Below are 16,086 nucleotides of genomic sequence, written 5' to 3' on the forward strand. Positions count from 1 at the left end.
TGGAACCCAGAATTATTTAGGAAATTATAGCTTGAGGAAAATGTAAGATTTTAAAATAGAGAATTTCTGAGAAAGATAGTAGTTTTCTTTTTCTTCCCATAACCAAAGGACCCCTAGGGGGTTGCTAGAAGCAAAAGAAAGAATTCTATTGCCTTTATGTATTACAAAGAGCCCACAGGACAAACCTGTGGAAAGAGAGAAGGGATATTGTTGGACTTAGTACTATCCTTCAATGCAGGTATAGAGAAAGACCCTTTCAACTGAGGCTGACAGGCTTTAGCTAATGTTAACAGGCATGTGTAGATATTGCCAAATTCATAAGTCTCTGAGTGACCTCATCCTCCCAACAAATTTCTGAAATGATGCCTTAGCAAACAAGCTCTTTCTGAGTAAAATGTTGAATCACTCAAAGGATACAGATTAGAAAGAGAGAGAGAAAAAAAATTGCTCTGTGGGAGGGGCCATGCTTTATAAAACCAGTCATCAGCATGTCTGAACTCAAACAACTCTTGGGAGGACCGTTTCCTGTCAGCCAGCACCTCAGAGAATAGCAAGGTATTTCCATGACTGTCTCTATGAACTCTGGTTTCATTGTTTCTCTTCCCTCATTCTGGTGTTACTAATATAATGAAATTTAAAACGTGGGATGTTTTTAGAGGATGAGTAAAAATTTAGTGGTGCTTTCTTGTTTAGTTGTTTAACTGAAAATATTTTAGTGCAAGATTTGAAATAAATTTATAGCCGTTCAGCACTCCCAATAATGAACTCAGCATCAGAAGCTCTTTTGTAGCATGGCTATGATAGTGTGTGTGTGTGTGTGTGTGTGTGTGTGTGTGTGTGTATGTGTCTTGATCTTGAATCTCAGAAGCCAACAAATGCCTATGTAACATTAAGCAAACTAAAAAGTACATTAAAGTTGTGATGTTAATTTTGTCGAGCAGGCTAGAATATGTATATTCTTTACTAGCTAGTGTTTTGACACTGAATTTAATACAAATAGCTAAGGTAATTAAAACATATTCATTTAAGCAATTGAAAGTAATTTATCAATTGTACATACATATTTAGAAAATTAAAAGATGACTGAGTTTTCATCTAAAATAATCAGAAATTAAGTAGTTTTCTGGGTTGGGTCAGTTCAATACCAGAATATATGTATTGAATTTAGTTCAATATTTGGCCAATTTAGTGAAAGGGAAAAATCTGCCAAACTTGTTGAATTGACTGAAGTAATAGTGCAATAAATAATTTAGTACTCCACAAATAGGCAATTATTCACTATGAAAGTCATCAAATACCAGAAACTGTTTTTTATTTTGTTTGTGTGTATTTATTTTACCAATAAAATTTCAACTCTTTTTAAAAGAGGGGGAAATTTGGTCGTTTTGAACAGGAAATTTCCTTGGAATTATTATTTTTTTTTTGTTCTTGTGGATTTTTGTGGTCAACTTCAAACTATTTGCATTGTGTAGTCACAAAAATTTTTGTTTCAAATGCCACAGAAAGTTCAAATCTGCCATCCAGTGCCAACATGAAGAGGGACTGTGGCAGTGGGGCACCTCCCGAGTTCTTCATGACCTGTGCCAAGTTTCAGTGGCACATTTGTCAACTTGTGTAGCAGGAACTGCCACAAACGTCATGGAGCCCCGCCCCACATATGCTTTCCATCATTCTTTTCAAGGATAATATTAAACATGAATTACGAGCATAACTTAGGAGCTAATGAAGTTGTATAACTTACTCTTGTTAAGAAATTCACAACAGGTGCTACCTGTTCTGGGCGATGGTGTTATTTGATGTCACTTTGTGACTTTAATTTACATTGTCTTAGAGCAGTGGTTCTCAACCTTGGCTGCACATTAGAATCACCTGGGAATCTTTCTAAAATCCTGATTTCTGGGCCTCATCCTCTGGAAATTCTGTTTCTTTGTTACTAATGTTGTGGCCCCACCCCATAACAAAGAAACAGAATTTCCGGAGGATGAGGCCCAGAAATCAGGATTTTAGAAAGATTCCCAGGTGATTCTAATGTGCAGCCAAGGTTGAGAACCACTGTCTTAGGCAGATTCTCACCCACCTAAATGTAAACCCTGGACTTGTCTCAGGGTCACTGCACACTGTATATGTATGCCTTCAGAGATTTCTAAAACTATCAGCTTCTCAAGTCTCATGTAGGAAAAGCCCCCATCTTGCAATCAGAAGGCTGAGATTTAGTTGAGGCTTCGAAACTGACTACCTGTGCAATCTACATCTTCATATTTTCATCTGTTTAACAGGAATTACTATGCTTTTCTGGGGACAAAATTATGCAAATTAAACAAAACAACTCAGTTTGGTAGCTGCAATATAGACATATATTTTTTAATGTTAAATTCAGTTCATTGTACCTTATTTTACCAATAAAATTTCAACTCTTTTTAAAAGAGGTAAATGCATTGGGGATAATTTAATTTTGTCCTTATCTCCTTTTTTCCACCTGAAATCCTAACTTGGCATTACCAGCCCTCTCTGATAGTTTCTCTTGACACTTAAATTTTCTTAGTGTCCAGGAGACCGACTATGTAGGTTATTATAAAGAATTAGCTGCAAGAGAAACCTACATTTACTTTTCTGGTTCTGATCCCTTATTTGTTTTTCTTTTCACATGGGTTAAAGAAATATTTTGTTTATTAATTCTCAGTTCATTTCCAAAACATTGAGATATTTTACCAAAAAAATCTACCCAATAAGATTATAAAGACACTTTAAAATTGGAAAACGGAAGAGGAAACACATTTCTGAGCCACTCAAGTTAATCTAATGTCAGTGATGAAGCAAGATAAAAAAATATAGTCACTTTACTTTTTACTTAAAAAGCCTTCTAGGAGCATTACAGACTTGCAAACTTCCTCTTCTTATTTCCCCTTTCTAGCATTTCTCAAGTGAAAAACTTGCCTAAACTCTTACACTGTAGAGTGAAGTTGAACAGCAGAAGGTGAGGCAGTGTAGGACATTGGATAGAGTGGGTTCTGAAGCAGACCTAGGCTTGAATCCCTGCACAATTACATACACACTGCGTGGCCTTATACAAGTTAGTTAACCTCTCTGAGCATCAGGATGGAACCTATACTCTCAATGAAGATCATAGTATCTGCCTCATAGAGATCCTGTAAAGATAAAATGAGAAGAAGAGGTGAGGGAGTTTCAGAGACAAGCTTTACTTAATTTACTAGTTTGTCTTGATAACATACAATCAGGTGATGTTTCAAATGAGAAATGTTGATACAAAGTGCAATCACTTTCTTAAAAAGAAATGTCCATGACCCAAGTGTTCACATAAGACATGGATTAGGCAGAGAAGTGAGTGCTGACCCGGGTTGGGAAGCCCTGCTGAGTGAGCCTAGGCGAGAGCTGCAGGGCATGCCTCATCTTGGGGGCCTCCCAGCTCCTCCCCAGCTCTGGGAAACCACTTCCACAAGATGGTTTCCTGTGGAATGATGAGTGTCCATGTTGTTTGGTACACATATATTTTGGTAATTGTAGGGTGTGTTATAAGCCATTACAAAAGCATAACATGCAGCCAGAAAGAAGATCATTGGCCAGTACCACAGATACTACCACACATCTGGGTGTGTCCAAGAATTTGGCTGCATGGGAAGGCTTTGGTCATGGAAGGTGTGTCTGTCATTTTTCTTCAGATGGTTGATCTGGTGTGTGTGTGTGTGTGTGTGTGTGTGTGTGTATGAGATATCCAGGATCATTCTTACAGTGCTACCTTCATTGAAAGTATAGGTTCCATCCTGATGCCCAGAGAGGTTATCTTGTATAAGGTCACACAGTTTGTATGGCATTGACTTCATTGCTAGCATGTGGCAGGAGAGGAAAGGAGCCTTCCAAGCACTCCCAATAATTAACTCACCATTGGAAGCTCTTTGTAGCAAGGCTGTGATAGGTGTGTGTGTGTGTGTGTGTGTGTGTGTGTGTGTGTGTGTGTAGGGGGGCAGATATGAGTAGGACTATGAAAGCTCCAATCCTCAAACCATGAGTCTAAGCCACTTCCACAAGTAGGATATTTGAAAGAAGATTTACCATCTCAATGGGGGACAACATGAATATGTGTGCAGGTGGCATATGTTTGAATATGTGTGAATTTTCCTGTGTGTGTGGTGTGTATTTGCAGGTGTATCATAGAGGTTGAGAGCATGACCCTGGAGGTCACCCACCTGACTTCAATTCCTAGTCAAGTGACATTGGTTACTTTTCTTATCTTCTCTGTGCAGTAGTTTCTTCCTCTGTAAAAGAGGAATTAGGGTTTCCTTATAGGGTTTCAGTAAGTACAAAATGGTTAGTACAGGTGAAATATTTAAAACAGACTCTCTTATATAGTAAGACGCAGTAAATGCTATTTATTGTTATTGCTGTTATTATTATTATTATTATTATATGAAGTGTTACTACTCATCATAAGACTGTTCACTACATCTCAGGATTGGCTGCAAAATTTGCAGAATCCAATGTAAAAGGGAAATGTAGAGCCCCTTGTTTAAAATTATTGAGAATTTCAAGATGGTAAAAGCACAGTTTTGCACCAAGTTTGGGGCCCATATGGTTGAATGGGTCATATAACCCAAATGCTATCCCTGCTCTACTTCTTGTTGTTCCATGAAGGCAGAACAGAGAGGAAGCCCCTACCATGTGCAGGGTACAGCCTGTACTACACCTCTGATGCCATCACCCAAAATGTTGTCTCATCTTTTAGAGCCTTGTTTTCTTCCTCACTTTCAGTCTAGATTGAAACAATGGAAGACCTTTATGTGGCAAATACAATTTTTGCCATCAATTTCTTCAAGCATCTGGCAAATACAAGCACCACCCAGAATCTCTTCTTCTCTCCATGGGGCATCTCATCCACCATGGTCATGGTCTACCTGGGTGCCAAAGGCAACACTGCAGACCAGATGGCAAAGGTAAGTTTCTGTTGAAGCTCTAAATACGGACTGAATGATTCTTGAACCAAATTGTAGAATTGCTCTGAGTGTGGGCTTGAGATATCTTGGCAATCTCAAGGTCAGCAATCATCACCTGCTATTACAACATTAGTTCCCTAGATTCAAATCTACACAATAGGCAAATCATGAACCATTGACTGTAGATAGCAGAAGGCATATAGGAATTTCTTATAATGCAGGGCTGCAAGGATGAATACTGACAACATCTTACATTATAATATTCTAATGTTTGAAAGTGTTTTGCATTTTTTATATCTTTTTTGTGTTTGTTGCTTATTAATGGAATTAATTACTCTGAATAGTTTTAAGAGAGTGTCACAAAAAAGAAAAGAATGTCACAGAGCCGTGGTCACCACACTCTTGGAGATACAAGGAGAGCAATGTTGACTCAGCCATGTTATCAACCCCGTGATATCATGTCTGGCCTGATGGTCAGTCTTCAAAATCAAGATGGACAGGGTGTCCGGCAGCTGGTTTCCTTCCTGAGTGAATGGACAAAGCTCAGTCAGGGGACCCTTTTACTGAGGCTTGGGCCTTAAAAATACAATGGACTGCTTCAACTGCACATTGCAATATTCCTATGGGATGAATTCAACACATTGAAAATTCACATGATCCTATTATCTCCTAGGTCAGTGACCCAGACGAGGTCATCCTGTAATTAAAATTCTTTTACACGCACATGTACATGAACATTAACATTGAATGCTCTGGTTTCTCACAGGCATATATTGTGCTTTCAGTCACACCAAAATGCCGCTGGCTACCTTGGGGTTTCCCGTGAGAATTGCACCTGAGTGTGTATATATCCTTCCCGAGTACACGGTGACCCATTTAGAATGGGCCTGGTTTGAAGAGTGAGAGTGTTGGCCAATGTCCTCGCAGGAGGACAGGGATAGCTGCAGCACTCCCTGTGTTTGTGGCAGTTTAAACATCAAGACTTACAACAAAACTCAGTTTGCTCAACTCTGATGCCAGCAACATTTTGCAACCCTCCTTCCTCTTTATTTTCTTTGCGTTGAAAAAATAAAGACAGTAAACTGCACAACTTTAGAACACATCAGGGTCTTAGCTTTTTAAAAGTAAAGAAATCACTAGCACTCTGAAGCAATATATTTTGAAGGCATGTGCTACATAAAGCACTCTAAGTTGTTAAAATAAAACCATTGATTTTGATACCAAAAGAAAAGTAGCTTATGGGTTGCTCTGGGCACAAGAGAGTTTCTCTGTACCTGGAAAGTGCTTGAGCACATGGGACTATGCCAAGATTTTAATTCATTTTTTTTTGTAATTCTGCTGCATGTACAGGTTTTAAAATTCAAAAGCAAATTTGGTTAATTCCCTACTTAAAAACAAGAGGAGAAGCTCTTTGGCTTGGAGGAGGGAGCACAAACTTTGGGAACAAGACCTATCTGTGTTTAAAATGGTGGCTTTGACAGTGTTTATGAAGGCATTGAAGCTCTCTGAGCCTAGAGACTAATGAGTAGTATATAGAGTAGTATAAAATACATCATACTGATTCCTGTGAGGGAAATTTAGGTTGACTGACACATATTACATATAAAAAGTATCTGTGTTTGTATCCCATACACAATGACAGGGAACTAGACATCAGGCCATGAAGAGGTACCTGTTGGCAATGGTTTAAAAGTTAAGTAATTTAGCAGGAAAATGTAATGTAATCATTCCCTCTAATTCCAATTGTAGGTGCTTCAGTTTAACAGTGTTGGAGTCCGTGAAGTGACCCCAGTAATCCCAGAGCATGACACCAGCTGTAAGCTCATGCAGCAGATGCAGGTCACTTATCCTGATGCTATTTTGAAGGTATATGACTCATTCATTCATATTTCTTTTGTACTTCATTTCTAAAATCTTCTTTTCTTAAAGTCATGACATTAAACTGAGAAGAAACTTAGTACAGATCCCCGCACTTACAGAAAAAAAAGACTCAGAATCTTTAAGTAAATATTCTAGGGCCTCACTGCTAAAAAAGGACAGAGCTAGAGCAGAATGCAAACTTCCTGACTTCTAGGCCAAGACTCTTTCTAAATTATGTCACACCACCCTGCCTCTAGTTGGGTTTGTGTAATTTATTCTAAAACTATGGTAGAGAGGCTCCTAGAATACACAAGCACGAATGCAGACTTCCAGATGAGAAAGGATAAGGAGTGACAAATAGTTGAGGAATGAATAAGGTCAGGTTCAATGACTTCATAAGAGGCCAATGACCTTTATATATCCCCCATATCTATCTATCTATCTATATCTATCTATCTATCTATCTATCTATCTATCTATCTATCTATCTATCTCAGGTAGTATGATCTTTTCTCAATACTCCATTCGTTAATTATCAGCTATCCAGGAACAGACACAGATGTGTTCCTATTGGTAACCAACTTCCATAATAGGTAGTGTGATCTTTTCTCAATACTCCATTCATTAATTATCAGCTATCCAGGAACATACACAGATGTGTTCCTATTGGTAACCAACTTCCATAATTACACTCCTGAGAAAGGTTATGTATCTCCCATAGTTTTCTGGCTGTTACAGAGGGAATTGAGGGCTAAAGGAGGTGGAGAGGGCCCATATATAGAGATTCAGCCGAGTCTCTGGAGACAGCTGTCAGTCACCTGTAAGTCTTCTGCTATGACTGAGTCCCATGTCCGTCATCCTGTTTACAAACTTTAAGTACAGTTCTATGATACATGACTGAATATTGCATTGTGAGCCCATAACCCAAAATCAAATAATCTCTTGTAAAGTAACATCTGTAAAGTAACATTTTAATATAAAAATTCCTTAGAGACCTTAAGGTTTACTAAACTATAGAAGGAGCCTCACTTTCTTCTAGGATGTTGGTTATTTCATAGGTTAAATCCAATCTATGGGCAAAATAATGAAACAAGTAAAACATTATCTTATATGTTTTGCACCACATCCATATCAAAAGTATTTGCTCAGAGATTCCTCTTAAGTACCAGAAAAAAGTATATGTTAATGCAGTATTTTATTATTATATAGAAAAAATACTATTGCTTAAGAAAGATCTTACTTAGCAGTCCCATGTTATATAAAGAGGATCCCTCCTTTCTGTTCAAGGTACAAGCTGAAAACACAATCCATTCAGGCTTCCATGCTCTCATCTCTGCTATCAATGAGACCAAGGGGGGTTACATATTGGAAAGTGCCAATAAGCTGTTTGGAGAGAAGACTGCGCAATTCAAGGAAGTAAGTACAGCCTGTTATTCAAATGCAGGGACCAAAACCTGCAGTGAGGTCACTTTCAAAGCTGTTCTCTAGGATTCATGCTTGTAGGGAAAGTCAGAATTGCACAGGGCTCCCTAAGGCCTTGGCAGTGTCCCTGTGCTCCCCCTGTGGGTGCTTCTCTACCTGTTGCAAAAGTCCCACTTGCAGGGTAAGTCAGGAGGAACACAGCTGACTTCCAGAGTCACTGTCTGCAAGGTCCACCTCCTTCTTACTTGCTGTCTATAATGTGAACAATGCGGGAGGGCAAGTAGTGTTGGGACTGGAGTGTGGGGAAGGAGGTCCACTGAGTGCTTATAATCTGCACCATTTTCTTTGTCAGCAGCATCCCCCCATAGTCAACCTCTACCCCCAGTGCCCCCCAACCTCAGGTCCTCCAGTCTTGACAGGAAGCCCATAATTCACAATTGCACAAAGGCTTGTTTAGCATATATTCTATGTAACCTCCTGTATTTTTCTGCTTTAAAGGAATACATCCGACTCTCTAAGAAATATTACTCTACAGAACCCCAGGAAGTTGACTTCTTAGAATGTGCAGAAGGAGCCAGAAAAAAGATTAATTTCTGGGTTGAGACTCAAACCAAAGGTAAAACCAAGGAAATATTTTCTATTCTTTCAACTTAGAAAATCGAATCTATTTCTTAAAACCATCCTTGAACTATTCCTTAATCCCTTAAAATTCATTCAACCCTAGTTACTTTGGTTAATGCAACCTTATTCTTATTTAGCTTAGTGGGTGTTTTAATTGAGGGCTACTAATAGAAGACGTATGTTTAATACTCAAATAATTGGATTTTTGATATTGCATTAGAATAAAATATGACAGAGGGCAGATGTTTTCAAATATAGAAAACATCCGGATTGAAATAATTGTGACACTCCATCCACTGTGGACAAAAAAAAAAAAAAAAAACACCAACCAATAAAAAAAGGATTTTCTTAACTTCTCAGATTAAAACATCATTTCCAGCAATAACTGTGTGTCTTGATTGCTTAGCTACCATTACGGGGGAAAACATGAACTAAGTGCTATAGAATTTAAAATATTTTTGTCTCTCTGAAAGTAGTTGATCTATTTATATTACTTCTCCATTTCCATTCTGGGTTTTTAAACCACTGTTCTAAAACACTGACAAACTGCTGCCACAAAGGAGATGGGAAAAGTGAAGATTAAAGAAGTGAAAGTAAAAATGAAGTGCAACATTAAAGACACATGAAAGTTATGCCTTTTGAGAACAGCATAAATTTTCTCTTTAAGCATTGTGCCAAATGGCTGTAAATGAGTATCAGTTGTATTGCCAAAATGCCAAGGAGTAATCAGGGCTGATTGTTTTACCAAATTTTATAATAATTTGAGAGAATTTTCTGTTTCATTTGTTATGATCAAATACTAGTTTTGTCACATGCACCATAAAGTTAAATAAAACGTTAGTAGATTTCAATAGCAACCAAGAATTTTAATTGCCTGGGGAATGTATTGAGCGGAGATATTGAGCAGATATATTGAAGCTGGTCAGAATACAGTGACCTTTTTATTAGTCCTTTTTCTGTCAGTAGGACAGGAGGGGGGAGGACAGTGGAGACAGAATCCTGACTAGCTTACCAAGACTGTAGTCTTGAGAATATTATTAACCTCTCTAACAATGGTGTTCTTTTGTGTAAAATGGCACTAATACTCACCTAATAGAGTAGTTGTGAGGATTAAATAAAATAATGTATTTAGTGGTTTAAATAATGCAGAGTAGGTATTCACTATAATGGGCTATTTCTTAAACAACTTTTTTTTTAAAAAAGCTATCACGCTCAGATGTTTTTATTTCTAAGAACCTTCTCTGGCTCACTCTTTTACTTCCTTCTCTTTTTCGTCATAGTACTATGCATTATTTAGCTCTATTATAGAATTTATCACATATTTTTCAGAACTGATTTTGAATGTCACTTGCAATAATACTCTCAGCCCCACCAGGACATTTCCTCCTTGCTCAGCTCATGAATCTGCATTACTCCTTGTATAGGTCTAGTCTAAACTTCCAAAAAAATTGTCTTGAGTGAATCAATGGGTCAAACCCATAGACTGTCTAGACCAGATCTAGCAGGAGCACTATGTGAAATAATGTGGAAAGGCACTATTATCTTCCTTAAGAGACTATCTTTCACTTCCAACGGAATTAAATAACTTTATGCAACTGTAAAACTGAGAAAACAATATGAAAGGAAGTGAAAATATCCACTGCAATTTTGATAGTAATTCTAAATTTTAAATGCATTACTTCTTCATTTTCCCTTGAATTTTGAAAACCTTCTGAGGAATTTGCTCTGATTTTTACTTATGCTTTAAATAAATTGAGAGGAAAATTTGAGCTTGAAGATCAACATCTCTGTAGAGTTTGCCAAATATGTCTTCTGAGTTAAATGGCAACTCAAAAGATTCAAGAAATTATAGCAATTTCACAGTTTTTGATCATGAGACCTAAACAGACATCTTTTTTTTTCTTTATTTAATTTTAATTTTATTTTCTGTAGGTAAAATTTCAAACTTGTTACCTGAAGGTTCTGTAGATTCGGAGACCAGAATGGTCCTGGTGAATGCTGTCTACTTCAAAGGAAAATGGAAAACTCCATTTCAGAAGAAATTAACTGGGCTTTATCCTTTCCGTGTGAACTCGGTATGAAACAAGACAGATTTTCCTAACATGTATTGTAGGGTCTTAGACAAGACAGAGAAAGAAAAAATAAAGACCACTTGTTAATGTCACTACATGATGTGCTAGTTATAACTTATGGACATTGGATAGTTGATTAACTTGTTCTAGCTACTGAATACCACTCAGTAATTTTATGAGGTCATATGAGTAATGATGAAAAACCATGGGATTTATACTTAAATCCTAGACTCAAATGTAGGCTCTATCACTTACTTATGTTCCATGAATTCCATTTTCTAATCAGCAAAACTTGGATAATAATATTGAACTCCAAAAGTTATTGTTAAGGATTCAATGAGATTTAGCAGAGTTCTTGGCCCATGATAGGTACTAAACAAATGTTTTAGTATTATTATTATTATTGTCCATAATGGGTGCAATCTTAAAAAAAGGTAATAAGATCAGAATACTGTATACAAATAATTTATTTTGTTGATTTTTAAAAATATATTTCTTAAACACTAAAGCAGAACCCATTCTCTTTTATGTAAAATTGTAAGTCTCTTGACGTATTAGAATTAACTTTCATATTTTACTCTTTAATCACTTTAGACTCAGCGTAAATCTGTACGGATGATGTACTTGCATGAAAAACTGAACATTGGATACATAGAAGACCTAAAGGTTCAGATTCTAGAACTGCCATATGCTGGAGATGTCAGCATGTTCATGTTGCTTCCAGATGAAATTGCTAATGTGTCTACTGGCTTGGAGTTGGTAAGCCATTCCAACTTCAGTTGTTTTAGATTTCTGGGACTAAACTTGCTTTTTATGCTGAACATGTATACACCTTAGGAAACTGTGTGCAATTTTTTACATGAATATGTGAATTGGTTGATAGTAAGTGTGGCATGTCTCCAACTTTCATTCATTTTATGTCATACCTGTTACCTTCTTACAAAAACTTTACCAATCTATTAAACTTTTATATCACCCACATTGTAGTAACGTTAAAGTCACTGATTTTTAACATTAGACTTAGAAGTTGTTTTCCTTCATTTCTAATCACTCACTGTGTTTTTGTTTTTTAATTTTTGGATTTGTAGCTGGAAGGTGAAATAACTTATGACAATCTCAACAACTGGATCAGCAAAGACTCAATGGCAGAAGATGATGTTGAGGTGTACATCCCTCAGTTCAAATTAGAAGAGCACTATGAACTCAAACCCATTCTGAGAAGCATGGGCATGAATGATGCCTTTGTCAAGGGCCAGGCCAATTTCTTAGGAATGTCAGAAGGAGATGAACTGTTTCTGTCTGAAGTATTTCATCAAGCCACTGTGGATGTCAATGAGGAGGGCACTGAAGCAACTGCTGGAACCGGGGCTATCATATCAGGGAGAACTGGCCATGGAGGCCCACAGTTTGTGGCCGATCATCCTTTCCTCTTCTTTATAATGCACAAAACAACTAAGACCATTCTCTTTTTTGGCAGATTCGTCTCACCCTAAAGTTGGAAGTTTCTGTTTCTGTACAGAATTTTGTAGCATGAGGTATAAGCCTCAGAATTGCTATAAGTACCAAAAATGTAGGGACTTTTTCTATGTATTTCTGTGTTTCTGAACAATTTTCTACTACACACTAAATATAAATACAGAAATAACCAGACAACTGTCAAACATAACATTGCAACCCTATTAATTGGTTTCCTAAAATGGGATGATGTCGCATTTAGTTCTCCCTTATTCTTTGTTTATTTTATAGCATTAAGTTTTATTGTATTATTTATTATTTTATATAATTTTATTATTTTTAACTGTCCAATGTAGCTAATACAGTCACAGAAAAACAGGTGATCAGTTATGTTTCTTTCTAAGGAAGTGCATTTATTTGTTTTTATGAGGAAAGATGAGTAGGTGTCTTTCCATCCCCTTCTATGATAAAAACCTAGAAGATAGCATTGAACAACAAGCAAATATATATTATGTGCATTTGTAACATTATATATCACGTAGATGTGACTGTAACTGATATAAGATTACAAATACACAATAAATAAATATGTTTCCACACAATCATTTGTTTGTTGCCATTTTATTAGATCTTTGGTTCATGAGACCTGTTATAGCTTGATTCCCAGGACAGAATAAAGGAGCCACAGAGATAACCATCCCTTTTACACAGAGCCCCACTCTTGGGATTGAGTGGAGTTGTGTGAAAAATGGTTTAGAGCTGCCTTTTCAGGCAGCAAAAGGTGTAGCAATTCAGAGGAATAGTCAGCATTCTTTGGACACTGGTGTTTAAACCTCAAGAACATCAGGAAAAATGCCAAATCCAGTGGTTCGTACATAGAATCAAGGTCACAGTCATTGATCTGAGAGTTCAAAGGAGTTAAGATGGGCTGGTGGCAGAGCAGAAGTGGAAAAACAAGAGACATTCTTTAAAAAATATTTTTATTGATTTCAGAGAGGAAGGGGGAGGGTGGAAGAGATAGAAACATCAATGATGAGAGAGAAAATTTGATCAGCTGCCTCCTGCATGCCCCACACTGGGGATTGCCCCACATTGGGGATTGAGCCTGCAACCTGGGTTTATTCCTTGACTGAGAATCAGACTGTGACCTCCTGGTTCATAGGCTGATGCTCAACCACTGAGTCACACCTATCAGGAGAGCTTCTTTTAAGGATGTTTGTTCCAAATAGCACTCAATGCTTTTAAGTGGGTCAGAGGTAGAATTTAACATAATTTAAGACCTAGGAACTAAGACATCTAAAGTTTGGAGGGTCTGAACTGGCTTGAGAGTCTGGCTACAGAAGTGTGTCTGGATGCTGGAAATGTAACCCAGGTTTCACTCTCCCTATGATGGAAGGAAGGCAGGGGTGGATGACCCATGGGGCATGGTGGCTAAATAGGCGGCCTCAGGACTGACTATATGCATCTAAATCCCAGTTCTAACACTTTTGAGTTGTCTAACCATGGATGAAGAATGGTGCTTTGCTATGCTTCTTTTCTTTCAGTGTAAACTATAGAAAATAATGCTTTTCTTATCAGGTTGCTATGATGTTTAAATGAAATCATGCATAACAAGCAATTAAAATAATTTTTGGCACATACAGTATTTGAAAGTACTAGTGATTATGATTATTATCTTTGTAAGTAATAAACTATCTCTGGTTTTATTTACTTACTGTCAGGTGATCAAACAGAATCTCAGGAAATTATTCAGTCAAATAATTTTTAAGGCTTGAATTGTGTTTTACTTTCTCTAAGACATGAAAATTAGAAAATTAGAGGTTCTTGCTTTATGCATTCTCTTACTTTTAAATTCATTTGTCTATGTACTTCCATAATTCATTCAGCAAGGCAATAAGTATCAACCCTCTACACTGTTCTGAGTCTTAAGATATCCATATTGCACTGTCATTATTGAGTTAGGGTATGAGTGTAGAATTCTAAGTTCAAAGCACTTTTCAGCACTTTAGGGTATAATTTTATTATCTTCTGGCACCAAAGCTGCTGATGGGAAAGTTGAGGTCAAGATCATCCTTACTCCTTGTAGTTCTAGTAATTTTTTTTTGTTCTTGGTAATGTTCTTGAAATTTTGTTGCATTGTGTACTTTTTAAAATGGGGTTTTAAAAATTAATCTTGTTCATCAGCAGCTTTATTAAATCTGGAAACTTGTATCTTGCTTCAGTTCTGGGAAACTCTCAGCCATTGCTATGAACTGAACGTTTGTGTCCTCCCCACCCCCATACATATGTTGAAACTCTAATTCTCAATATAATGGTATTTAGAGGTAGGGCATTTGGGAGTTAGGATTAGGTTAGGTCATGAGGGTGAAGTCCTCATGATGTAATTAGTGCCCTTATAAGGAGATGAAGGGAACAGAGCTTCCTTTATCCACCAGGTGAGGACACAGAGAGGAGACAACCATCTGTGAACCAAGAAGATAGTCCCTCTATCTAGTAACCAAGAACTCAACCATGCCAGCCCTGATCTCCAGGATCCAGAACAGTCAGAAACACTCTTGTTTAAGCCTTCCAGTCAATATTATTCTGTTACAGCAACACAAACTGAATAAGTCCCTCAATTGTCTCTGCCTCACTCTACCTACTTTCTTTTTCTGGACTCCTGTTAGAATAACATTGATTCACCTGGAGTTCTTCTACTTCTTTTTCTTTCTTTCTTTCTTTCTTTCTTTCTTTCTTTCTTTCTTTCTTTCTTTCTTTCTTTTTTTCTTTCTTTCTTTCTTTTTTATACCAAATGAATTTATGTTGTCTAAACATCCTATATAATAAAAGGCTAATATGCGAATTGTCCCCTTGGCAGTTTGATCGGGAAACCAGGAGTTTGACCGCTCACTATGATGTGTGCTGACTACCAGGGGGAGGGTAGAACATGGCAGACAACCAGCTGTGGTGGGGCACTGAGGGAGCAAGGGAAGGAGGAGGCAGGGAGGCAGGGAACCTGATCATCCCTGATCCCTGGCCAGGCCTAGGGACCCTACCTCTACACGAATTTCATGCATTGGGCCTCCTAGTCAAATATAAAAAGACTAGAACAAAAACTCTCCCTCCCACCCTCCTTCCCTATTCATTTATTTCCTCTCCCTCAATCCCCCTAAAAATATCTGTACATATTGCTAAATATACATAGGGCAGGCCATAAATAGGAACAACAAACAAATAAAATCATGCTAATAATATTTTATTGTTAACTTAGGATACTAATACCTCTTTTCCCACCCCCTAAACAGGCATCAGAATAATGCACAGCCATGTTGTTGTTTTTTAATGTAGGTAATCTATTTGTAAGAATTTTAATCAAGAGGTAAGTGAGAAAGGAATCTGGTGAAGGTTTGGGGGAAAATAAGTAAAACTTAGCCTGTTACTTTAAAGAGATGAAACAATTTCTTGGCTGTTTCAGCCACATCTACATTGATACATTTAATGGATGATAACTGGAGTGTCTTCATGCTGTGCTGAGAGACAGCACAAGTCACTCACTGGTGGACTACTGTCTGTCAAGATGGATAGTCCCTCTATCTAGAGCCTCCATACAATACTTGCAGCTAAGAATAGTCTGGAGGCATCCATGGATAATAATATCTGCTCAGCACAGGTCAGGCCGGCATCACAGAACTTCCTACCACAAGTCACACTCCCTAGTGAAATCCAGAGGA

General features: G+C 37.4%; 1 protein-coding gene across 1 annotated transcript; it reads left to right on the forward strand.

Moving 5' to 3' along the window:
• The first annotated feature begins 479 nt into the window (after nucleotides 1-479).
• On the forward strand, nucleotides 480-12,978 carry SERPINB2 (serpin peptidase inhibitor, clade B (ovalbumin), member 2). Its single transcript, XM_005861546.2, has 8 exons — nucleotides 480-555; nucleotides 4,770-4,946; nucleotides 6,696-6,812; nucleotides 8,094-8,222; nucleotides 8,727-8,844; nucleotides 10,782-10,924; nucleotides 11,516-11,680; nucleotides 12,010-12,978. The coding sequence occupies exons 2-8, from the start codon at nucleotides 4,779-4,781 to the stop codon at nucleotides 12,412-12,414; spliced, it is 1,245 nt and encodes a 414-aa protein (XP_005861608.1). The 5' UTR covers nucleotides 480-555; nucleotides 4,770-4,778; the 3' UTR covers nucleotides 12,415-12,978.
• The last annotated feature ends 3,108 nt before the right edge of the window (nucleotides 12,979-16,086 follow it).

The sequence above is a fragment of the Myotis brandtii genome, unplaced genomic scaffold (assembly GCF_000412655.1).
Source record: "Myotis brandtii unplaced genomic scaffold, ASM41265v1 scaffold154, whole genome shotgun sequence".
NCBI classification, from domain to species: Eukaryota; Metazoa; Chordata; class Mammalia; order Chiroptera; family Vespertilionidae; genus Myotis; species Myotis brandtii.